A 25,708-nucleotide genomic window follows, 5' to 3' on the forward strand; every position below is an offset into this window, starting at 1 on the left:
CTTTCTGAGCAATCTTTTCTTCCTGAAAATCTGTGCTTTCTTTATCTTTGAAGTTCAAAATGTCATCTAGGTATTGGAGAATTTTTGTTATTTTTGCTTTAACCACAACAGGACCTTTTAACCTGAAGATCAACATCTTTCTTCAGCTCTAGAAAACTTTATTCTCTTCTCTAAATAATGCTTTTCTTCTATTCTAGAATTTTCTTTTAGACAGGCCATAATCCACATATTGGGTGCCCATCCTCAACTGTTTTTCTGAGGCTGCAGTAACAGAGGGACTCAAGAATAAACCAAGGTAGCTGCTCCAGGTGTCACCATTTCCAGCAAGTGAGAAGGGAAAGTAGAGGGCCAGCAATTTCATTTTTAAAGGATGTGACTTGGAAATTGCTTACATCACTCAAAGAGAGAAGAGGATCTGAGAACAAGTATTGAAGGACTCTAACATCTAAAGGTCAGTTTGAGGAGAAGAAATTAATGAAGACAGAGGAGGAACGGCTAAGGGGGAACAAGGAGGAGTGGAAAATTGTCAAAAGTTACAGAGAGGTTGAAAAGATAGAAGTTTGAGGAGAGAGGAGAAACTATGAAATAACTAAAAAAAAAAGAAATAACTACATGTGCTTAAATGTGAGGGCTACACACACACACAAACACATATAAATCAGCACTCAGAAGAGAGGAAGTCCCCTTATATTTGAGTCCTTATTATATCTCCCATATTATAGGGCACTCCTATTTTTATTAGCAAAGAACTTTGAGGACATGTCAGCCTGAAATATTGATGCCAGATCAGTTTTGGATTCTTAAGGTCATCCAAAAGAATAAGCAAAAAAAAGGTCAGCAATGAAAATGTATACCGACTTTGTATTTATTCCTGAATTCATTGATATAACTGAAGTTTCAGGAGCTTATACAGTATCATAGAAAACGAGTTTTCCTGGCTGCGCCCTGGGCAAGATGGCATGGAGAGGGATACCAGCATGGGCAGGAAGGAGGGGTAGGGACAAATAATCAGCTTTCTGGCTTTCTGCTTCTGTATCTGAGGCCCAGGCAGCTTGAATATATGAAGGAAGGAAGACCATATGATAAATGCTACAGCAACTAGCAAGCTGGGCTCTGAAACAACACACTCAGCTCATCAGGGCAGCCCTATTATTTTTGGTTAGGGTATCACCACAAGTAGGAAATCATGTGACAGCATCCCACAAGGAATTCTTGGAAGGAGACAAGTTTCATTCACATTGAAAACAACAAAAAATAGATCTTTATGAAGAAAACCCAGTCATATTACTTTCTCACTACATCTCCTAAAATCACCCACTTAGCCATGTAACTGGCAAAAAGGGTGCATGGCCAGGAGTGTTGGGAAAGTCCGCGTCCTGCACAGTCGTTCAACCCTCCCTTGGCTGCATAAGAATGGGCTTTGGGCCTGGGAACACTTCCTTACCAAAACATCGAGTCCTCACAGCCTATGCTGGACTTGTCACCTGTGTGGAACTATCTTTCCCTGTTTCAGACTCAATGTGTGCTCCTTTGCTCTTCTGCTTAAGTACGTGCATCCTATGGCACCTGGACAACCCCACTGTTATGTCTGTCCCCTACAGGGAAGAGGTGGCGTCCTTCTACTGCATCACAAGAGGGATGTGAGCAGGCCAATTGTCTTGTGTTGGCTGCAGGGAGGGGACCTGCTGGCAATGGGTAACCACCGTGCACTGCTAGAGTTGATCTTGCTCTGCCTCTTCTCTATGTGAGTAAAGCATTGTTCCATCCAATGCTTGGCTCTGTTGTGGTCTCCTTGGTGATTATACTACTAAGATGCAAATGGGCAGAAGTGTTCAGATATCTGCTTTTGGTGACAGGCAACAAATGTCACTTGCTTGACAATCAGGTTCCATTCTTGGATGTAGCACTAACTATGTGAATCTGTTTCTCAGTTTTCTCAATGGAAAAACTGCAGTGTTCAATGAGGTTCCTTCCAGCTATATAACAATTCCATTTTCTGTAAGAATGAAAGAAAATATTATATAATATTATATATTATGCCCAAGGCCAAAAGTCAGTAAGAACTTTTGACCAGATAGAATGCTAACAGTATCTGTGCTTCTCAAAATTTACATATTAGAGTCATTTATTGAAGAAAATAGATTTTACTCTAGATCAGTTTCTCAACCTTGGCCAGATAATTCCTTGCTGGGGAGGCTGTCCTATGTATTGGGGGATATTTAACTGTATCCCTGGCCTCTCCCACTAGATGGTAGTAGCACCTCACTCTTAGCTGTGACAACCAAAAAATGATTCTAGACGTTTCCAGATGTCTCCTGAAGGGCAAAAGTGCCCTGGGTGAAGAACCACTGATCTAGATGTATTCTTCTAATCAGAATTAAATAACACACGTAAACTTTATTCATCAATACTTCTATTTTATAAGTAGAAAAACTAAGACATTTCATGAAAAAATAAATCTATCGTACAATGCATAATGTAGTCAGACCCGAAATACAATTGGTGTTTAACCATTTCCTATCTTTAATTAATAAACAATATTCCTCTTAACAGGTGAAAAACTTACCCATATTAAAAATACTGAAAATAAACATCATTAATAAACACCTTTAAATGATGAATAATTCTACATTTCTCTAAGCTCTTTGTTTCATTAACTAGTACTCCAGAGTAAAAATAGTTAATGCCTTTTGTTATGGATTCATATTTCTTTAAAATATTAACTAAAATAGGTTTCCATTTTCATAAACCTAATAACTAATGCCATTTGGTTTTAAACAGAACTGTATCTTAATGATCAAGCTAAATAATAACATCAAGCTAAATAATATTGAGAAAATAATGACATTGTCACTCAAAGGTCTTTTCAGTCTACTGTTCACCATGTAATCAGACACCCTTAAATTAACTCTAGCAGAAAGGTTAAGGAATTCATGGATCGATCTCCTAAGCACATCAAGGAAAATGCTAATACACTGGACATTTAAAAGAGAATTGCAGTAGAACAGCTTATTTAAACTTTTGATACTGAAAAAATACAGAGTGGAAACCCTTGTGAATTTTTTTCTTCTCATTTTGATAAGATCCTTAATACTTTATACCCGTGTGACACAGCAAGTTTTAAAGAATAAAACAAGCAAGAGAGATCCATAATATACCTGAAATATGAAAGACTGTACTATAACTTTACAGGCACAAAGTTAAGTTCCAAGCAAATCTAGTCAACCCTCATTATTCATCAGGACAATTTCAAGTGAAGTGGGCCAGCTTACAAATAAGGTAATACTACAAATGGCTCTTATTTACTACATAGTTCTTAGGAAAAACATGTTTATTCTTCGACTGAACAGTCACATGGATACTATAAACATGATTCAGACTGTGTATCACTACTCGGTGAAATTTCTTGCCTTCCTTCATGATTTCTTCAGTCCTTTTTTCAGTGGTCAAAACATTTTCTAAAAAATCTGAATCTTCTAAGTACAGCTCATCTCCTGAAAAATATTTTAATTCCACAGTGTTATTTTATAAAGCATTCCAATATATTAGTGACACATAAATCAATGTTTTTTTTAAGTCTGCTTCATGGGCTGGCCTGGTGGCTCAGGTGGTTGGAGCGCCATGTTCCTAATGCCAAGCTCACGGGTTCGATTCCCACATGGGCCAGTGAGCTGCGCCCTCTATAGCTAATATTGTGAACAACAGCTCTACTGGGAGCTGGCCAACGAATTCATTAGTGGTGGGATTTCATGTGTTTGGAACTGAGACAGTTGTTAAATAACCTTAATAGTTGTTAAATAACCTTAATATTATGAGCTTACTTCAGTTTCTTTCTTGTGTTTCCCCATTACCCAGCCAAGAATTTTATTTGGGTACATAAATATTTGACTCGTATTTTTTCATCATAAACTATAACTTTTATATAGTTCATGAGTCTCTTTGTCCTAGTCAATATTAATATTGGCCTTGATATCCATATAATTTTGGTGTTTCACATTGGGCTGCTCTAATAATTTTAAGGTTAAATTACAGAAATTATTATTTATACATCAAAATTGCTAAATTATCCCACTGTATAGGATGAGTAACAAATATTGTCACTCTTGTGAGAACTGAGACAGGTAACCACAAATAACACAGGTCACAAAGCCCCCCGCTACACTGCCACAAAATCTCCATCCTACACTTGCCCAACAACTGACCACCAACAAACTCCCTAATTCAAATAAACTGACAATTCACATGTTCTCGTAATTCAAAATTAAAATGTAGAAAAGATAAGCGAATTAAACGTGAATGCTAACAAAAGCCCTGATGCCTCGCTGACTTACCTGGTAAAAGCTGGATCCGCCCATCAGCAGTCAATAATGAGATGGGCAGCCATCTTTCCACCTCTTCCAATGCGAGATCCAAACAAAACTTGTGCAAGTCAGAGAGCGAGGCAAAGTTTTCGAGTCTTCTTATTTCATAGAATTGTGGGGGTGCCAACCAAATTTCTTTTGACACGAAGCTTTCAGTTGCCTCTGATGGAGATGACCACTGTGGAAGACAAAAGTAGGATACCCTGAGGTTTATTCCATAGACAGTGCAAGATTTGAGACTGTTCGATCAGTATGTAAGATCTAATTGAAGATATAAAATTAGTTCATTAACGTGCCTCGCTAGATTCCTCTGAGACAACATGAAAAGGTTTGGTGAAAAAGGCTCGGTTGATCCCCTAAGAGGTTAGTTATTGGGATACTGATCCTGAGAACTAGTAAATAAGCTGGGATAGATCACCAAGGGTTATCCTGTGAGCGTCATTCAGCATAAAAGGCAGGAGATGCTAAGAAGGTCATTCCCGAAGGAAAGAAGCCTCGGAAGTAAAAACTCATGGCAGCAGATTGAGAATTTAGAGCCCAGATTGTTCCTTCCATAAATAGGTGCCTTGGTTAGGCCCTGAGGATATGGTAGTGGACAAGACAAAGCTCTCTCAGGCCTATAGGGCCGTCAGCACCCAGAAATGTGAGATGTGTGCCACATGTTACAATGGGGGTAGAGTCAGGAACAGTAGTTTTCAGGAAGGTCAAGAGGCATGACTCAGGCTACAGCCCCAGGAATGTAGTAATAACAGTATCAACCAGCCAATGTTTGCCCATGTAACTTAAGGGGCCTCACTGCTGTGACCTACTCTCCTTCCCAAGCCTTCCTTCCATACACATAGATAAAAAGAGCTGATTCAACAAATATGGAATAACCCCAAATGTTTTTCTTGAACTGCTTTACTAGGGGAAAACTGATTTCCATGCCTAAATCCAGGGAGTTGAAGTTTATTTCTGCCTTGGCTAACTATATAGGCCAAAGTTTTATAAGCTTGTGTGTTCAGAAACCTGTTAAATCTTCAGTCTATGGGGCCAGCAATCTATGTTTAACAAGCACCCCAGATTATTCTGAAGTTGGTTGCATTTTGAAAACAAAGTTTGGGCCTCAAAGGACCACCCAATCTTTAAGTTATTTACAAAGCATTCTGCTTTGTCCATTCCATGTGAGTTCAGTGATAACAATTAAGACAAAGGGTTAAACAATAGGCATCAACCCATTTAATTTAACCTATTCAGGTTAGTCCAGACTATAGGTTAAAAGAATTTACCATTTATCAGTTACTTGTTACTAGTAAGGCACTGCTTCAAATACTTTACGTAAAAGAATTCAAGTCCTTAGGACAACTTGGCATACTGTCATTTTGTAAATGAAGAAACCCAGGCAGTTACTCTAACTAGAAAATTTGGGCTTTGGGTTCATGTGGGGAGTGGGGACTGGCTCTAAATTCCACTATTTCCAGTAGGTTTCAGAACCTCAGCACTATTGACACTTTAGGCCAGATAATTCTTTGTTGCTTGTCCTATGCACTAAAGGATGTTTAACAGCCTACCTGGGCTCTAGTAGAAACCAACAGAAGTCCCCGAGTTGTGACAACCAAAAATGTCTCCAGACATTGCCAAATGTACCTGGGGTGGGGTGGGGTGGGTAAATCATTCCCTATTGAGAACCACTAGCCTAGACCAGGTCAAGAATTATTTACTGGAACCTCCTCTTCCAGCCATGAGTGTTATAATTACCTTCCTCTGACATAATGTAAAAAATAGATTAGTGGACAAAATCTATAAAACCACCATTTTTGAACATTAAAAAATGTGGAATTGTACTATGTAACAAAAGAAAAACAAATGAGGTACACTCAGTAGAGTTCCAAGAGTTTCCAAGGCTTTCTGCCTAAAAGGAATCCCCAGTCTACACCACAGGGAGGGAGAACCTCATCAGAGTGTAGGAGGCTCATCGACTTAAAGAGACAAAGACCAGAGTTTGGAAAACTCATACAGGCTAGAATTTGGAAGACAATGTACGTGAGAGGAGAGAGCTACACAGAGTAGAGCTCCAGATACCTGTATAAAGTGCCTTTGAGTCTTCACTAAACACTAATCTATGCATGCATAAGGTGAAACCACATGACGTTCTTTTCTCAGGAATTATTGCTTTCCAATTACCTGGGAGCTTTAAGACTAACAATCCCAGGGCTCACCTAATGCAAGGAATTTTTCAAATTCCCTCCAACCCCAATGGAGAGGCCTTGCTGAATATAAGGGGCATTCTGTAGACCCCAGCAGGGTCACACATTAGAAGTGCAACTATTAGCCTTAGAATAAAGGCTACCATAGACCTACCCTAAAAACACTTAAAAAACAAACCTCAAAAGGATCAAGTTAATTTGCAGTAACTTAACTTCCTGCCAGATAAAGTCCATCGATCCTTAAAGGAATTTGACAAAAATCTAGTACTCGATTAAAAATCACAATATCCAACACCCAACCCAAAACTGCAAGAACCACAACAAAACAGGAAAATGTAACACATAGCTAGAACAAAAATCTATCATTAGAAACAGACCCCAAAATTACAGGGATAATGGAATTAGCAGAAAAGGACATTAAAACTGTTACAAGTACAGTCCATCCGCTCAAAGATGTAAAGGAAAGTATGAACATGATGAGAGAAATAGAAAATATTTAAAAAAAACTAAATGGAATTTCTAGAGATGAAAAATATCTGAAATGAAAAATACACTGGTGGGGGGTGGTCGGATGGCTCAGGTGGTTAGAGCACGAGCTCTTAACAAGAAGGTTGTCAGTTCAATTCCCACATGGGCCAGTGAACTGCACCCTCCACGACTAGGTTGAAAACATTGGCTGGAGCTTGGAGCTGAGCCACTGGTGGGCAACTGGTTGGCTCAGTGGTTAGAGCACAGTGCTCATAACACCAAGGTTGCTGGTTTGAGTCCCACATGGGCCAGTGAGCTGTGCCCTCCATAACTAGATTGAAAACAATGACTTGGAGCTGAGCTGTGCCCCTCACAGCTAGATTAAAAAAAACAAAAAACAAAAAAAAAACGACTTGACATCCTGGAAAAACATACTGGTCCCTAATATTCCCCAATTTAAAAATAACAATGATACACTGGTGGTATTTACAGCAGATTAAATGCTACATAAGAAAACAGAGAACTTGAAAACAGCAGTAGAATCTATTCAACAGAATCTATTCAAAATAAAGCATGGAGAGGAAAAAAGTTTGAAAAAAATGAACACGGTATGATGGGACATCACCAAATAGTCCAACATACATGTAGCTAGAGTCCCAGAAAATATCTAGGAGAAGATAAAAAATATTTGAAGAAATATAAATAACAGAACAAAAAGAAAACCATGATCATAATCAAATTGCTGAATACCAGTGATTAGGAGGAAATATTTAAAGTAGACACACACAAAAAAAAAAACAACGAAAAAACTCCACAACACATTATGTACAGAGGAACAAAGATAAGAGTTAAAAGCAGACTTCTCATCAGAAAATTATGCTAACCAGAAAATAATGAAGCAACATCTTTAAGCACTGACAAAAACAAAAAAACACCTGTCAACCTAGAATTCTATACGCAGTCAAAATAGTTTTCAAAAAATGAAGACAAATAGAGTATTTTTCAGATAAACAAAATTTAGAGGATGCATTGTCAGAAGATCTAAATACAAAACAGAGGAAGTTCTTTAAGCAGAAAGACACCAGATGTAGATCTAAATCTAGTGGAATGAAAGATGCCAAGAATGGTATATATATGCAGGAAAAAGAAAACATTTTCCCCCTTATTTTTACAGTCTTTAACTGTAAATGATTGTTTAAGGCAAAATAATCAGTGTATTGTAGAGTTTATAATAGCAATAAGAGTCAAATGTATGTAACAATAAGATGGTAGATTTGAAACTAACCTATTGATAATGATATTAAATATAAATTATCTAAACACTCCAATTGAAAGGCAGAAATTGTCTTATTGGATATAAAAGCAAGACTATATACTACCTATAAGAAACACACTTATAGGGCTGGCCCGGTGGCTCAGGCGGTTAGAGCTCCACACTTCTAACTCCAAAGGCTGCTGGTTCGACTCCCGCAAGGGATGGTGGGCTGTGTCCCCTGCAACTAGCAACGGCAACTAGCAACGGCAACTAGCAACGGCAACTAGCAACGGCAACTAGCAACGGCAACTAGCAACGGCAACTAGCAACGGCAACTAGCAACGGCAACTAGCAACGGCAACTAGCAACGGCAACTAGCAACGGCAACTAGCAACGGCAACTGGACCCGGAGCTGAGCTGCGCCCTCCACAACTAAGACTGAAAGGACAACAACTTGACTTGGAAAAAAGTCCTGGAAGTACACACTGTTCCCCAATAAAGTCCTGTTTAAACACACACACACACACACACACTTATAAAGAAAAATGAAAGGTAGAGTGGCTATATTAATAGCAACGTAAATTTCAGATTTCAGAATAAGGAAAATCACCAGGGATAAAAAAGGATGTTTCATAATAAAGGGTCAATCCATCAGGCTTTAACAGCCCTAAATGTCTATGCAGCACCTTACACAAGGGAGCTTCAAAATACATGAAGCAAAACATGGTAAAACTGGAAAGAAAAAAGGCAAATCCACAATTATTCATTGAAGATTTAAACATTCCTCTCTCAGTACAGTTATTTGATGGAACAATAAAAATGCAAGACCTAAAACACAATAGGTATCAAGGAATTTAACTTGTCATTTTTACAAACACTCCATCAAACACAGAACATTCTTTTTAGGGGCAAAGCATACATTCACAAAAGTAGAGCATATTTGTGGCCATAAAACAAGTTTCAATAAATGTAAAAAGACTTAAGTCACATAAAGTATGTTCTCTGAGGAAATACAATTAAACTGCTGTGGGATGAAATGACTTAATCAATGTAAAGTGCTTAGAAGGGAGCCTCACGCCTAATCTGCGCTTCCCTCCGCTCCTGCGATGGGGAAGGGGGGAAAACACTTCACCAAGGTCCTGGCTTTGGCCTGCAGGGATGGGGGTCCGGCCACCGGGGTCTCGTGACCGTTCAGTCACTTATTGGCTGTACAGCCCTTATCCCGAGGTTCCGGGTGGGCCCTGGCCGCCAGCCGGGGTCCCTACTCGGCGCCGTGAGGTCGCCCTACCTTACAGCCCACCACCTCGGCCAAGTCTGGGTAGACCGGCGGCGGTTCACTCAAGCAACACAGGAAGAAGGTCGTGTTGTAGCGGCGACCACCACGTTGCATGAACGGTGTGAGCCAGACGCTCCAATCGTGCAGCGCCCAGATGTCCGGCGTGCAGTCGAGGTGCTCACAGAAGCGCAGGAACTGGCGCGGGTCGCGGTGGACTTGGGCGCGCCAGGCTGCCAGGCTCGGAGGCGGCGGGAGGGCGCGGGCCGGCTCGGGCGCAGCAGCGAGCGAGGCCCGGGGCCGCAGCAGCAGCACGCCGGCCTCCTCGAAGGTCTCCCGGATGGCGCAGATACGTAAGGCTACGTCATCCGGCAGCGCCCGGTCTGCGGCGTGTGTCCCCTCGGCGGGCAGCACCGGGAAGGTGCTGCGCGGGGGCGGTGAGGGGTTCAGGCTGAAGCGCGGCGGCTGGTGGTGCGGCGCGAAGAGGCTCAGCCAGTCGGCGGAGTAGTCTGCCGCGTCCAATATGCCGCCGGGAAAGACGTACGCCCCCGGCAAGAAGCCTTGGCCCTGGGAACGCTGCAGCAGCAGCAGTCGGAAGCCCTCGGCGGGCGGCGGGGACAACGCGGGGGCGGCGGGGCCCCGGTGCGTCCAGCCCGCCGTTAGCAACACGCTGGCCGCCCGCCGCCAACTGCTCGGTCCCGACCGCAGGGGGCCGCTCATGGCGTTGCTTGGCTTCCGGCCTTCGGTTCTGGCGCGGCAGGAGCTCCTACGCACGGACCCCAGCGGTTTTTCAGGGCGTGAGGACCCAGACCCGTGTCTTGTAGGACAAACTCCAGGGGCTAGGTGAGTACCTGCAGATGGGCCTTCACCAACGCCGGCCTGTGGGAGGGGCGTGGCACGGGCAAGCACCGCCTCCAATGTCCTCGTTGCCAGCCTGGTCCCTTTCACGGGACAAGGGCTATCAGAGCCGCCTGAAAGGAGAACCACACCATCCTCACTCAGGACCAGGAGCAGGAATGCTTATGGGAGCACGTGACCTCGTGACCTCCCGTGGTAAAAGTGCGATGCAAACCCAGGGTTGGTGACACCTGCCCGACTAAAACCTGAGAACTAGGACTTTCTCCCTTATATTTGGGGTTGACACAAAGGCGTGTTTCCTTTTGAGGGGAGGAGGGAGTGTCCTAGAAGCAGGTGTCTGAGTTTTGAACCCCACACATGAACCCCATCAATGAGAAACTGATGGATAAGCCAGGTGCCAAATCAAATTTCTCACTGCTCAGCGTGAGTGTGAAAGGTCTTCCATGAATCCCTACTCCTCAGGGTAATCTGGTGTAGTGGACACCTTTTATTACCTAGGACCAGCCACCTTAAGCATCTTAAGCATATGATGATTTTTCACTTTCGGGGAGATGTTTAATTGAGGCCTAGAGATGGGAATTTCTGTTGCCTCCACATTTTCAGTGGCTGTAATACGAGGTGTGATCAAACAATATAGTGAATGTTTAAATAAAAAACATTTTATTACAGTAAAAGACAGTGCCATTAATCCCCCTCAAAATACTCCCCGTCACTTGGAACGCACTTACCCCATTGTTCTTGCCACTTTCTGAAGCAGTTCTGGAAGTCCTCTTTCGTGAGTGTCTTTAGTTGTGCTGTCGTGGCTGCCTTCATGTCCTGAATTAGTTTGACTTTGGGGAAGAGCGAGAAGTTGCACAGTGCCAGATCCAGTGAATAAGGTGGGTGAGAACACAGCACAATGTTTTTATTTAACAGAAATTGCCGTACACCAGAAGTGATGTGTGATGCGCAGCGTTGTCATTGTAGAGGATGATTTACGGCACACTTTAAAACACACCTTCTCTCAACCATAGCTCACGTTCTACTGACTGCACCAAACAAGTAGAAACTTGTCACACGCTGTTAACTAAAGTTCGAGGCACCGCTTCCCGTATTGAAGATCCTGCCTTTCCGTTGGATGGCACTCGGCAGCAGCATTCACTGTATTTTGTAATCACAATGGGAAGACTCCATGTCACACATTGCTTCTGGTATGGCAATTTCTGTCAAATAAAAATATTATAGTGTGTCCTCCTCCACCTTCTTCACTGGATCTGACACCATGCGGCTTCTGGCTCTTCCCCAAAGTCAAAATGACCATGAAAGGTAAACATTTTGAATCGCTTCCCTGCGGCTCTGCAAATTGTTTCAGAATCTATTGTAGATTCTGGGGTGGAACCCTGGAACCTGCATTTTTAACAACTCCCGACTCCCAGGTTGTTCTAGTGCTATGAGCCATGGGAAGCCATGAATTCAGTCACAGTGACATGATCAAATGCATATCTTCAAAGGTCATCTTGACAGCAGCATGGTAACTCAGTTGATTGGGACTGGACTGGAAGCCCTGGAATGTGCTAGGCATGAAATAATGAGGGCCTAAACTAGGAGAGTGGTTGTAGAGAAGGGAATGATTCAGAGAATATTTAGGAGATAGACTTGATGTGATGTAGTAATCGGTTGAATATGCAGAGCAAGGGAGAGGAAAGAGTTAAGTTTCTATAAAAGCTCTAGGGAGATTGAAGTATGTATTAGTCAAACCTGGGAGTAATAATACTAGTATTTACTAAGCACTTACTGTGTGTGAGGCACTAGCAACTTTGAGTATTAGCTGTATAATCCTCACAAAACCCTATAAGGTGGAAATAGCTATTGCCATTTTACAGATGAGAAATTCACAAAGGGGTTAAGTATCTTAAGAAAGAACACACACTTCACTATAAAATAACACCATGGTTTTATAGGTATAAATGTTGCTTTCTATATCCACTGGTTTTCTCAAAGGCTGGTCATTCCTGAGTGAGCTGACCAGGTCCTGCAGTGCATGGCAAAGTGGTACAGTGCCACTTTATGGATGTATCCAGAGATCACATCCTATAACCTCATTTATCGGAACTGTAGCCAAGAACCAGAACAGAAGCAAAGAGCAGACCCTGAGCCGCAAAAAGGATAGAAATATATTCAAATCTAATGTGTCTGCTCAGAGGAAAAATTAATTTATGGACATATTGCTTCTCTATTGCTATTAATAGATTCTTCTAAAACTTGGTGGCTTAAAAAAATAAACATTATCTCACAGTTTCTATGAATCAGGAATTTGAGAGTATCTTAGCTAGGTGGTTCTGACTCAGTGTCTCCCATGAGATTGTGGCCAGCAGGTCAGCCAGGGCTTGACTGGGGACTGAGGGATCCATTTGTAACAATGGCTCAGTCACATGGCTAAACAATATGATATACTTTCTCTTCATATGTATAACTTTATTATGACAAAAATACCAGAAGATTGTCTAAGATATTTAAAAAGTGGAAAAATTATCTGTAATGCCTGTCACAAAAGATTAAGAATTAGGGCGGGCCCGGTGGCTCAGGTGGTTGGAGCGCCATGCTTCTAACACTGAGATCGCAGGTTCGATTCCCACATGGGCCAGTGAGCTGCGCCCTCTACAGCTAAGATTGTGAACAACGGCTCTCCCTGGAGTTGGGGTGCCATGAGCAGCCGGAGGTTGGCGCCGGCCAAGAGCTGCCATGGGGCTGCCGTGTGCCTGGCGACCTACTGCCTCAGCCGGGGGGAGCGCAAGGCTCATAGTACCAGCAGGGGTCAGGGAGCTGTGTCCACACAACTAGACTGAGAAACAACGGCTTGAACCAGAGTGGGGGAGGGGGATGTGAGGCAGAAGAAGGGGGGAAAAGATTAAGAGTTTGAAAAAAGAAAAAACCTCCAATTGTGTAGAAAAATTGGCAAAAGATATGAAAAAACAGTTCACTGTGATTTATTGTATTTAAGGTCCCACAGCCAACAACTGTCACAATCTCTCACCAAATATACCAGCATGTTCTCAGAGTGCCCTGCCCAGCCCTGTTCTTCTAGAGGCCCAGTGCCACCTACCCTCGGCATAACAGTAAATATACACAGCCCTCCAGTAAATATACACAGACTTCCCCTACTAGTGCTAGCAATTATGTGCCACTTGGTCACAAGACAGTTACCATGTTGATGACAACAGTTGCTCACTTCATAGCTAAGGACAGTTGACTCTTCATTCTTATGTTCTACTGGTCCTTCCCAGCTATCTTTACAATAAGAAATTTCCTTATTTGAATTATTAGCATATGCATACTCCTGAAAAAAATGTTACAAACATGTTGCTTCTTACCTACAGCTCCAAGTGGACTTTTATTGCAGTCTCTTATTCAGCGAGCCCAAATTCATTTCTGTTATCCATTACTTATCAGGTTTTTCAGGTGAAAAACAAAGCAAGAGAAAGCAATCTGCAGAGCTAGCCATGGAGAAATGACTTCGGCTTGGAGACTCAACAGTAAGAGGAGAGTTTGTTCCACCTGCCTGGAAGCCAAGGCACAGCACTGCCATGAAAACAAAATCGACCTATGAATGACCAGTAACATCCCATGCACCAAAAATCGCCACATAAAAATGATTTCTCAAAACCTTTTTCTGAGAAGGGTCTTTAAAAGGTTCACAACATTGTTTCCTCAAAAATGTATGGATTCCATTTATGTGCCATTCTCGGAAAGGCAAAACTATAGGGACAGAAATCAGATTGGTGGTTGCTAGAGCGTGGGGTGGGAGGAAAGGACATGGGGAACTTTGGGGGGGCGGGGGGGGGTGATGGCAACATTCTATATCTTGACTGGGGTGGTGGTTACATGATTGTATACATTTGTCAAAACTCAAAACCCACACACCTAAAAAGGGTGAATGTTACTGTATTTAAATTATACCTCAATAAATTTGACTTTACAGATGTATGGATTCCCACTTCTGCATCCACCTGAATTTCCCTCTGTAACCTTGACCTTATTACATACCTTCTCTCATTTAACAAGATTGTCTAGCTTTAATCTTCAAATTGATTTTTAGCAAATTTTACCTAAGTTACAGAAAGTAAAATGTTTTCATATATGTTGGTTCTTTTGCCAACCATCCCATTTTTCAGACTTATGAAATATTATAATAAATAATAACAGTAGTGGCAGCCAACATTTATTGAGCCCTGTGCCTGGGAAAAAGTCTTATCTCAACATCCCTATGCCGTTTACCCTGTTACTCCCATTGTAAAGATAAGGCAATTGAGGGCAAAGATATTAAGGCACTTCTTCAATGGGTTCGGATCAGAACTTAGGTGTACCTTATTCATAGGCAGTGCCCTTAACCTTTATGCTATTCTGTCTTGATGCTGTATTTCAAAACATGCTTCTGGTTCCCCGGGTTAAGATTCCTGAAGTGTTTTGCTTTGTTTTGGGGAGGAAGGTCCTGAAGTTGTTTCTCATTACAACTGAGGCCTTAACTGTTAAAATGTGTATTTTAATAACAACATTTTCTAGGTGATAAGAGCATTCAAATTTTTATTGTAAAAACAATATAACACTAAATAAAAATATTGAAAAACACCATTCATAATCCCACCATCTTAACAAATATTTTCATTTATGTATATTTCCTTATAGATCTTCTCTATATGCTTAACACATACATGCAAGCAGGGACACTCAACTTTGCCTTCTGGCAACAGCATATTAAAAGGACTTTTCACAATCATTTTGCCAACAGGAGCTCTCAATTGGCCTATTTATGTCTGTCAGATAAGCCTTAAGGTTATACACTTCTACACTTACACACCAAAGAACAAGAATGCCCAAGATCTTACAGTACTGCAATGAAAACAGAATCCTCTGTGGAATGAGATGAAAATAAGTAAATAAAAGGAGTGCTTTTCCAGAAATCCATCTGGTGTTCATAGACACAGGGCTGCAGCATGTGGTCAGTTCCTGCCCTTTTGGTCGATTCCCAAGAGTCAAAGAAACAGTATTTGAATATGACTTTGATCTGTGGTGACCACAGCCAAAGATCGTTCATGTGGAGAAATACTATTTTTCCCGGATTCCATCCTGTGTTAAAAGATGAGTATAATCGTATTGTAGAAAAGCACTTGGAGATTTATAATCCTGGAGTATTTCTGACCATCTTTTTATGTAATGAAATTTTATGTAATGAAATCTGTGAAGGGTAAATGGGTTGATCAGGACATTCAGTTCAAAAGTGCATAAAGAAGATTAAGAATTTTTTTTTGAAATTTTATAAGTTTATTTGAGTCAAACTGACAATAGATGGAGGGGAACAAGATCTCAAATGCTCCCCAAAATATTTTTTTAAATCACAATCGTTGATAACTGAATCATTTGAGGGTGCCTTTTCTAACAAAGTTATAAATGTTGCAATTTATCTTTAATTTTTTACTTATTAATAAACATTTTAGTTAGAAGTGTCATTCAAATAGTAGACCCAAATTCCACGTTGGACCTGATGCCATATATAAAACAACCCATGCTATGCTCAGGTTCTCCAACCTCAAGCAGCCAATGTAGTTACAGTTCTGAGGGCAACAGGTTACTTAAAGAATAGGATTCTCCCAGTCTCCATGACAAATGACAGGTTTTCACATTAGTAATTTACTGGAATCAGTTTAGGTGGTCTGACAAGAAACTAATAAATACTAGGCTTTCTTGAACTTAGACGAGTCTGAATTTAAATTCCTAATCTAATTTAAATACTATAAGCATTTACACAAATTTGCTTTCAAGTCCATCCACTAATTCTGATATGGACTAAAATCACAGTAAGCTCAGTTCATTCTGATTTTTAAAATTCATACAGAATTTTACCAACAGACTAACTTTAGACCATCACCACCAAACTGTAAGATTCCATTTCAATATGCACCCAAAATAATCCAAACAAACAAAATAACCCTTTCTTGTTTAACTGCATTCTGTTAAATGTTTTGAGCTCTGGAAGGGATCTTTGAGCTAATCAGTCAGGACCCCCTCATTTCACAAATGAGGGGAGTGAGGCACAGGGAGGTCAGTGACGCGTCTGAGGTGCTTGGAGAGAGAGGCCGCTGCAGCTGCTCAGGCCCTGTCCCAGGAGGCACATCCTAAGGGAACGCAGAGGCCAGGCCTATAGCACTTGATTTCTCAGACTGACATACAGGCTCACACTCTGGTGCTCACACCCCTAACACGCATTCAGTACAGAACAGAGAACTACATTCTGAAAAACAACCAAATAGCGACAAACATACCAGTGTGCACACTGAAAAGGAAAACGCTGCATTATCAGCATCTTCATGCAAACCAGAACTCTGTTCAACCAAACCTACTTTTTAGATACTTGATATCACACACCTCTTATGCAGCTTACTGTAAACCTTAGGTAAACCATGAAGCTTGTGCTCTAATTTTATTTACCAATAATATTTTAGTATAAGTTCTTAGAGCACATAAAAGGGAATTTGCCAGCAGGTATTTTTTTCCTACAAACATTATTAGTTTTGTGTGTGTGTGTGTGTGTGTTTAACTAATAGCAGTAGTTCAAAGTTCCCATGATACGTGCCTTGACATTCCAAGTTCTTGTCAATATCAGATAAAGGTGTCCTGTTTTTCCAAAAGAGAAGCCAATGATGATACAGGTATTTAACTTCACAAGAGATTTATAATAGTATTTTACTTTGGAAGCAAAGATCTATCCTTTAACTTGTACCTTTAATTTGGGAAAGCAAATATTCTCTGTCATAGACTTTAACATTGACCTCTTTATATATATCCCATAGTAAGCATTTTGATTTTTTGTTTTTTTTCTCACGTATCAGAGTATAGCCTCATATCAAATGTTTTTAGAAAATTAGTAACTTTTATATCAAACATCTAAATTGAATCAGTCTTCTATCAGAAAGAAATCTCTTGAATTATATATATAAATGAGAGCAGAGAGATAGAGAGCAGACTATTGCTCAAGCAGAAAGTGATTTTGCTTGCATCACATAGCAAAAGTTCTATTAGGCAATGTTATATTAATAGCTCCAAATAATGCCAAATATCCCTAATGTTTAAAATTTTCAAACTCAGATTTGTTTACGTTAATAGGCCCACAGAATAAATGTTTATTGTAATTCAGCTTTTTTGTTTTTGCAACATTTTATCACTAAATTCAGTGAGTAGAGGACTCTTGGAATCAAGAACACCTCTGATTGCACATACGATAACTCCCCAAAGCTCTGCCACGTGGATGGAGTGACAACAAAGAAATGTGACTGCCCCAATTGCTCTCTGAATTACACAACTTCTGATGGGTTGTTTCTTTAACAGGTTGTGCTTAACAATTTGTTTTTTCATGAACCAAAACACCTTAATAAGAACAGAGAGTCACAGTCCTAGAAAGAGAAGAATCTATTTAAGGCTTGGTTTTTAGGGATATTTTCCAACACTGTGTCACTAAATGCCCCAGCCTCCTCTTGCCTGAGATGAGTCTTTGGGGAAGGTGACAGAGATTCCATGTTGTGTGTGAGAAGAGGAAGAGGAGAGTTAGACAACGTTGTCATCTTTGAAGTTACGCTGGGCAGTCAGATGCAAAAGAATTTGAGGTTGGACCCTACTCAGATTCACCCAGACAGGATGGGGCAGGGGGTTCCTTTCAATTAGTTATTGTCATAAAATTTTTAATCAGCTTAAGACCTTGTGGGTATTTTAAAACCATTATCACAGACACATGCAAACAGACCTCATATTCTAACGTACTGGAAACTGTGTGCAGGAGGAGTGGGAGTGGGCTGGGCTGGGAGGGTGGCCCTTAGGACTGGGTGCCCAGACAGCATTCCTGCTATTTGCCTCTGGCCCTTGGCCTTTGTGAAAAACTGCCAATTCCCTCCTCTTGGTCTCCTTTTTCACTTTTGGAGTAAAAAAGACAAAATAATAATCCTTGCAGTTTTCTGCCAAACCAAAGCCTCTGTTTTATTCCAAATTATTACCTTTAGAGTTAAATGCATCTCTTTTCTCAACAGATACCCGCTCTGGACCATAAGTGGGAGGTGGCAGCACTGTTCAGGCAAATTCCTGCCTGAGACCCAGCGTGTTTTCCACATTTCCTTATTTACTGACCAAGAAGGGCAGGGGCCACTTAATTTCTGTCATCTATATCTGTGGTTCCAATAGTTTTTGCTATGACCTCCTGCCTTCAAGAAGATCGGTTTTAAAAATAGATGCAGATGTATATTTAGTAACCAAAGTATGTAAGTAAAGACTGCTATATTTGACTCTTTGGCACGTATTAAATTTGTAGCCAAATGTCCTTTATAAAAAAAACCCCCAGCTTTGATAATACACAGTGTGGTTATGCGATTTTTAATTCACACGATTGATACGTTTAAAAAGCTTCCCCCCCTTCTTCCGCCTCCCCCTCCCCCACTTCGGTTCAAGCTGTTGTTTCTCAGCCTAGTTGTGTAGAACACAGCTCCCTGGCACTCACACTGGCCACCAGCGGCTCATGGCAGCACACAGTAGCCCACCGCAGCACAGAGCAGTTCACGGGAACCTCCAGCTGCTCACACGAACCTCCAGCTGCTCACCGCAGCCCAGCTCCAGGGAGAGCGGTTGTTCACAATCTTAGCTGTAGAGGGCGCAGCTCACTGACCCATGTGGGAATTAACCAGCGACCTCAGTGTGAGGAGCAAGGCGCTCCAACCACCGCAGCCACCAGGCCAGCCCTAAAAAGTTTCTTAAATTCCAAGTTAAAGCTGTTACATTCTAAGCCAGTCTCAGAGCTAATTGGCTCAAAATCTGTGTGTGCCAGTGATGCCACTATACCCTCTCAGAGGGCAGTGCCCGGGTCAGAGAGCTGTGCAGCTCCTCCCAAAGCCAGCTCTCCTACTGGCCAGCAAGCAAATTCCAAGGGATAGATAGGATTAAGGGCTCCAAAGAGGATTCCCCAGCCCTCCCCCAAAGCAGGATCAAAAATCTCTGGTCTAGTTCTGGAACAAAAATAAGCCGCAGTGAAGGAGAAAGTCCCTGTTTAAACAGTATGTGCCCCTTCCCAAAGCCTGTACCCCTCCCAGGCTGGCTGCAGAGAGCCTGTTTTAAATAGGCAGTATGTGCAGTGGCTCCAAGCTCCCGAGGGAAGGTTCTACAGCGCTCCTTTGGTTTCCTAAGTAAGCAGAGTCCGATCCTGCACTGGCGGGCAGGACCCCAAACCTCTTGGGCTGCTTTTGGTGACTAATGGATAAGCTCTGCCAAGCTCAATCCTGTGCCATAGCGAAAGCACTTTGCATGGACTTCTATTTGCACTCTCCTAACCTTAGGCCCCAACGGATTAATAAAAAAAACAAACCGCTTATATCTTGTTGCAATTTGCCTCCTGTCCAGAAGAAAGAAAACCATCCCCACCTCAGCAAAATAGCCCCCCTCTGGACACTTCATTTCACCTCACCCCCTTTTTCAAACTGCCCCATGCAGAGAGTGGGAGTCTCCGTTAGGGATGGGGGCGCCAAGCTGGAACTCAGTGTAAACACGCCTCAGCAGCACACGCAGTAACCCATTAACACAGTGGAATCTGGGGTCACTGTGGACGGTTTTCTATTAATAGGGGATAAAGCTCCTGCATACATTAATGGTAATGCCCTAGCGGCCCGCACAAAATTAACTCCTCCCAGGCCAGCAAGAGGAAACCACGTTCTGCCCAGGCAGAGGTGTGCCTGAAACGAGCGTGTACACCTACAGACACGGGGTGTTAGAACCAATTCCCTTAGACATGCCAGATCCCATTCCCATCTGAGTTCTGGCGATAGCGGTCATTCTGGGAGGGGTGTCTTTGGGGAAGGAGGGGTGGGGGGGACCGTCGGGTGTCAGTTAGCTCAGCTTCGCCACGCACACCGCCAGGGCCACAGCCGCCAGCAGCACGGCGCTGAAAACGGTGGCGGCCAGGGCCTTGTTTAGGTCGCAGGGCCCTGTGCGCTCTTCTATGGAGACAAAGCCTGTCGAGGAGGCACCGGCGCTGGACAGGAGCTCGGCGCCCACCACCTGCCGGGCCTGAACAGTCCAGCGGGGCACGTTGACCTTCATCTCCATGTTGTGAATCATCTCGCCCACCTGAAGGATCTCCCGCTCCAGCTCTTGCAGGTCGTCCACGTCGAATCCGCACTCCGCCTCCTGCCGCAGGCTTCGGGCGCTGAGGGCACGCGCCGCTACGCCCGCCGCGCCGCCCGCCACGCCTGTGCGCACAAGCGGCCGCCGCGGCGCGTGCAGCGGGAACGCCGTGCCCAGCGCCAGCGCGCGCCGCATGTCGGCTTCCAGTAGGTCCAGGCAGCCGGAGAAGGCCACCCAGAGGCGCTCGAACTCAGCGCGCTCTTCGGCGCCCAGACCCCGGTCGCGCAGTGCGGTCGTCAGCCGGGCGCCGGTGGCCACCGCCAGCTCCTGCGCCTTCTGGCGCGTTTTATACAGCTCCTCACGCAGGTTCTGCGAATCTGCCGAGCCGCCGACGGTCAGCACCAGGTGGTGGTAGCATGCAGTCGCCTTGTTGAGCGCATCCAGCAGTGCCTTGCACTCCTCCCTCGCCATCGCGGTGCACTCCCGCGCAGCCTGGGAGCCTGCGCCCCTCTGGGCCTCACGCCCTCAGCGCAGCAGGACGCTGCCAGCCCCGACGGCGGCCCCCGGCCAGGCGGCCGGCGCGCTCCTCATGGCCCAAGATTAGCTCGGCGCTGCGATGCTGTCGACCGAGCCCGCTCGGGACCCGCGACGTGCACCTCTGAGGACTGGGCGCGGAGAGGGAGCCCCGTTAGCTGCCTCGCGTCCCCTCGTCCGTCCTCCCCAGATACGCTGCGAGTCACACGCCGCGCCTCTGCACCGCCCTCGCTTTCACGGTGGCCCCCTGCGAAGTTTGGGTTGCGGTCCCCATCCTCCTCTGGTCCGGTCGCCAGGGCTAGCCTGCCGCCGAGCAGCGCGCTCAGCCTTAGCCGCTGCCAAGGGCGGCCAAGTTGCGTTTCTTAGGATCCACCCACCCCCGCCCGTCCTCGCAGGGCGCTTCCATCCCCTGGACAAGGGATAGGCGGGGCCCCGCGCGATAAGGTCACGTGTAGGTCCCCCCTCTCCTCCTCCTCCGTACCATTGCAGTTCTGGAATATTAACGCTCGGTAGATCTAACCCTCCTCTATTTTACGGGTGGGGAAACTGAGGCGCAGGTAGAAAAGAGGGCCTAGGTCACGCGACATCCCTGCAAGTGAGAGCACTAGAACCTAGGGACTCTGACTCCCAGACCCTGCCTGCGACCGGAGTGGTGTGCCTTGTAGGATTGGGCACCTCCATCCTCCAAAGCTAGCAGTAAAAGGCGACCCACAATCTCCCGGGTCACCCCATCCGGGTCCAGGCGCTTTCCAGAGACCGAGCTTGGACCCCTTCCCTAAGTGTCAGGTCTGCTCTCGGCCCCGCCCCCTCTTGTTTCGGGCACGCGCAGTCAGTGGCTCTGGGCTGGTCCAGCCTGAGTAGGAAGCGCTGTGCTCTGCCTGAGCCCCTCCCCCGGCTGGGCGGACTCAACGATTGCTCTGCGGGCACGTCACTCTGAATAAGGAGGATCACTCATTGGGTTGACGCGAGCCCTTGAGGCGCGGCTCCGCCCAACGGTGGAGTAAGAGGGTGGGCGGTGGAGTGGAGCCGCCGCGCCGGGGTATTGGGTACTGAGGTCCGAGCCCAGGGCCGGGGAGGTGTCGCTGCCGCTTCGGGAAGAGCAAAGAGTGAAACTATGTAGCCTTTTAAGTAAGTGTCCTCTCTTCTGTCTGCTCCCGCACCTCCCTTCTCGCTGGACAGCTGCGCCTCGGGGCCCAGAGGCCGGGCGGGGCCGGGAGAGGGAAGGGGGAGGGGCTCTTTCCTCTCTGTCGCCCGCGCCTTGCGGTGCCCCAAGCTGGGTTGGTGGTCCCCCAGCGGTCCCTCGCCAGGTGGACCGCCCCGCGGGCGCTCTCCTGGTCCAGTCTGCAGCCGGACTCGTTCTGCCCCTCCTTTCCGGGGTGGGGTGGGGTGGAGTGGCGGAGAACGCGCTCTCTGGCCCCCGAGGCTCCAGGACTGGTGAGAGGGTCCGTGGTCCCCCAAGCTCGGAGTTGGGGTGGGCGGGACCGTAGCTTCTGGGTTACGTGGCCTCCGGCGTTATAAGGCGGCCTGGCCGGGAGGGTGGAGGGGAGGCTGTGGGTGCTGGTCCGGCGCCTCAGGCCGGGCCCGGGTGATACAGGAGCGGGGGAGGGGGAGGGAAGCCCAGCCTGCCTGTCTCTCGCGGAGCGGGGTCTCCTCGTCCTGCTAGGTAAATATTACTCCAGGAAAACTCTTAAGCACCAAGAAATATCCTGGACTCTGGGTCTGTTAGTTCTTTTCATTGTAAATGGACTGCCCAGAGGCGTGCGAGTTAGACCGTGCCCCTCTGGTCGCCCCTGGAGGTGCTGGGAACCTGGGCACTCGGGGCCCTTGCTGTGCCCTGGGAGCAAGTGTCGAGTCTTCATTGAGAATTTAGGACATTCAGGGAACGAAGGGCAGGTGAAACTGAAGGGACTACTAGTTTACATGCCAACTGGGATTTTTCCAAGTTTATAGGTAACCTGGAGTGAGGCTCCTAATGCACCCTCCCACTAGCCCTAGGCCACCTCTCTGATCCAGGTGTTGAGGCAGCCTGCAGGGTCCAGAGCGTTGAGCCTCAGGTCTCACTCTCACTCAGCAGTCCGCCCTTTAATCCGTTGATTCAGTGGCCATTTGTGGCTTGGGCTCAGGCTCTCTCTGGGCCTTGGCCATTCTCTGCGGTGGAGGGTCTCAACTACCCACCAGCCAAATGGGAACCTTGACAGGAGAAGAGTAGTTTTCAGGACAAAATAGTAGAAAAAGGGAGCTGTGGCGACAGCAGAGGGAGGTGAGGCTGCAGAGGTGGCAGGAGACCAGCAGCAATGAGAGGCTTTTAATGCCAGTTGAAGTTGAGAGTTCATCTACCGTGTTTCCCCGAAAATAAGACTGGATCTTATATTAGTTTTTGCTCCAAAAGGCGCATTAGGCTTATGTTCAGGGGCTGTCATCCTGAAAAATCATGCTAGGGCTTATTTTCCGGTTAGGTCTTATTTTCGGGGAAACACGGTAGCAGGAAATGGAGGGGCAATTGTTGAAGAATTGTGCACAGACCTCAGTGTTGGAAAGATCACCTTGTGGTCTTTCAGGTGAACAGTTTTGAGTGACATCAGGAGGCAGAGCCTGTAGGCCTCCAAGGAGGGAGTGCAGGATGGGAGCAGAAACATACTTCTGACTAGCTCTAGTGGCAGGAGAGCAGTTGGGGCTCTGAAGTTGGGTAGACACTTTGGGTGAGCTCTCCTTACCTTGGCTTGTCACCTGAAATAATCCTGCCCGGCAACATTGCTGGGGGAGTGCCCAGTAGTGTCTGCACAGGGCCTGGGGTCAGGTCCTGACTGTGCCTCCTTGTGGCTCTTGGACTGTGTTGCCCTCATGAGGGCAGCTGCTGGGTCTTTTTTATTCACATGTCTGTGCCCTGTCAAGGCTCTTCTTCTGTTTACGAATTGCCAGGATTATGCTGGTGTTTCAGTAAGCTCATCTTCTAGAGGGACAGAGGAATGTGACCGTGTGATAATAGATAGACTGGACCTAGAAAGGATTCAGACCCAAAGAATCCAGACCTGATTTGTCCTGAGATTGCTTCCCTATCTGAGAGACACTGAGAAGTGGCCCTTGGAACTCCTGCCTTTCTGCCCAAGATACTGGCAGACAGGTGGATGCTGGTGGCTCCACCCACAACTCCAGGAGCAGGGTGTTGGAGTGGTATTTGGTCGGACAGTTGTGCTCCTCCAAACTCCTGCTCCCTTGGTTGTCACACCCCTCTTCCAGCCCTAAGACCTTCCCTCCCTCTCTGACCCTCCCACAGTCCCACTGTCACTGTATTTGGCCAGCTCTGAGCGTACTGTTTGTTTCTGACTCTGCCAGTGCCAGCATGGCTGCCTGGGGCCAGCCCCTCACCCTTCCCTGAATATGGGCAGTGGATTTCCAGCTCCTGTGAGAGACGATCTCTCCCTGAGAGCTGGAGCTTCCTCTAACACTCCACTGTCATTTTGTTAAGTGGGCAAACAGTTACTGCATGCCCACAGTAAGCTAGGTGGCCGGGTGCAGGCTGGGTGCTTTGAAGAGGAGCACTGAGAAAAATATGGACAGGATCCATAGACATTATAAGCCAAAAGGACACAAGTGACCATAACACTATATATTATATCATCGAATTGCTTCCATTTGGTATTAAACATAGATAAATAGAAAGTTTTCCCTTTGTGTCTTTTCCTTCTGAATCACCAATTAAACCAGCTGGAGAATATTGGTTATCAGTTGGAAAACATGGCTGGTCAGGGTCTTTGGTCAGGGTCCTGGAAGGGTGGGGGCAGCCACAGCAGTGAGATTTCGGAAGGGAGTGTGTCCCTGGGGTTGGGGGCAGACTTTCCTGTGCTGAATTCTGCTGAGCCAGGCTGCACGCTGTCATTAGATGGTCCCTGAGCACCCAGAGTCATGCAGGCTAGCCGGACGGTTGAAGACCACAAAACCACAAGTGTGCACACTGCCTCCTGAAATGCCAAGTACTGGTTTGAGGCCTTGCCTGGCTGTCCTATCACAGAGTAACCCTCAGATAACTCATATTCAGGGGTATTTGGTATCTCTGACTAAATCACTGGATCTTCTGTAAATTATCTCATCATTTGAGCTTAGGCTGGGGTGGAATTTTTTTTTTTTTTAAAGATTTTATTCGGGAAGGGGAACAGGACTTTATTGGGGAACAGTGTGCACTTTCAGGACTTTTTCTCCAAGTCAAGTTGTTGTTCTTTCAGCCTTAGTTGTGGAGGGCGCAGCTCAGCTCCAGGTCCAGTTGCCAGTTGCTAGTTGCAGGGGGCGCAGCCCACCATCCCTTGAGGGAGTCAAACCGGCAACCTTGTGGTTGAGAGCACACACTCCAACCAACTGAGCCATCAGAGAGTTCAGTGGCAGCTCAGCTCAAGGTGCCATGTTCAATTTTAGTTGCAGGGGGCGCTGCCCACCATCCCTTGCGGGACTCGAGGAATTATTAAACTGGCAACCTTGTGGTTGAGAGCCCACTGACCCATGTGGGAATCGAACCGGCAGCCTTCGGAGTTAGGAGCACGGAGCTCTAACCGCCTGAGCCACCGGGCCGGCACTGGAATTTTTTTTAATGGAGTTTTATAAGAGGATTCACTCATCTTTTGAGTTTTACAAGGAAAAGTCAGTTTAGTTTGTG

General features: G+C 45.3%; 3 protein-coding genes across 5 annotated transcripts in view; 1 reads left to right on the forward strand and 2 right to left on the reverse strand.

The window, feature by feature from the left end:
- Positions 1-847: 847 nt before the first annotated feature.
- On the reverse strand, positions 848-10,427 carry NUDT19 (nudix hydrolase 19). Its single transcript, XM_019742719.3, has 3 exons — positions 9,559-10,427; positions 4,332-4,539; positions 848-3,494 (listed from the first exon to the last, which is right to left on the reverse strand). The coding sequence occupies exons 1-3, from the start codon at positions 10,261-10,263 to the stop codon at positions 3,286-3,288; spliced, it is 1,122 nt and encodes a 373-aa protein (XP_019598278.2). The 5' UTR covers positions 10,264-10,427; the 3' UTR covers positions 848-3,285.
- Positions 10,428-19,995: 9,568 nt separating this feature from the next.
- On the reverse strand, positions 19,996-21,867 carry RGS9BP (regulator of G protein signaling 9 binding protein). The gene has a single exon (XM_019742685.3). The coding sequence runs from the start codon at positions 20,998-21,000 to the stop codon at positions 20,293-20,295; it is 708 nt and encodes a 235-aa protein (XP_019598244.3). The 5' UTR covers positions 21,001-21,867; the 3' UTR covers positions 19,996-20,292.
- Positions 21,868-22,052: 185 nt separating this feature from the next.
- ANKRD27 (ankyrin repeat domain 27) overlaps positions 22,053-25,708 on the forward strand; it is a 49,663-nt gene continuing 46,007 nt past the window's right edge. For 2 of the 3 annotated variants that reach the window (XM_074314440.2, XM_074314443.2), the window contains exon 1: positions 22,059-22,191. The gene's annotated coding sequence lies outside the window, so the exon portion shown is untranslated. Of the gene's footprint in view, positions 22,192-25,708 lie in introns of all 3 variants that reach the window. The other variant, XM_074314441.2, reaches the window with a different exon arrangement.

The sequence above is a fragment of the Rhinolophus sinicus genome, chromosome 8 (genome assembly GCF_057876585.1).
Source record: "Rhinolophus sinicus isolate RSI-liver-muscle chromosome 8, RSI-T2T, whole genome shotgun sequence".
In the NCBI taxonomy this organism is placed as follows: Eukaryota; Metazoa; Chordata; class Mammalia; order Chiroptera; family Rhinolophidae; genus Rhinolophus; species Rhinolophus sinicus.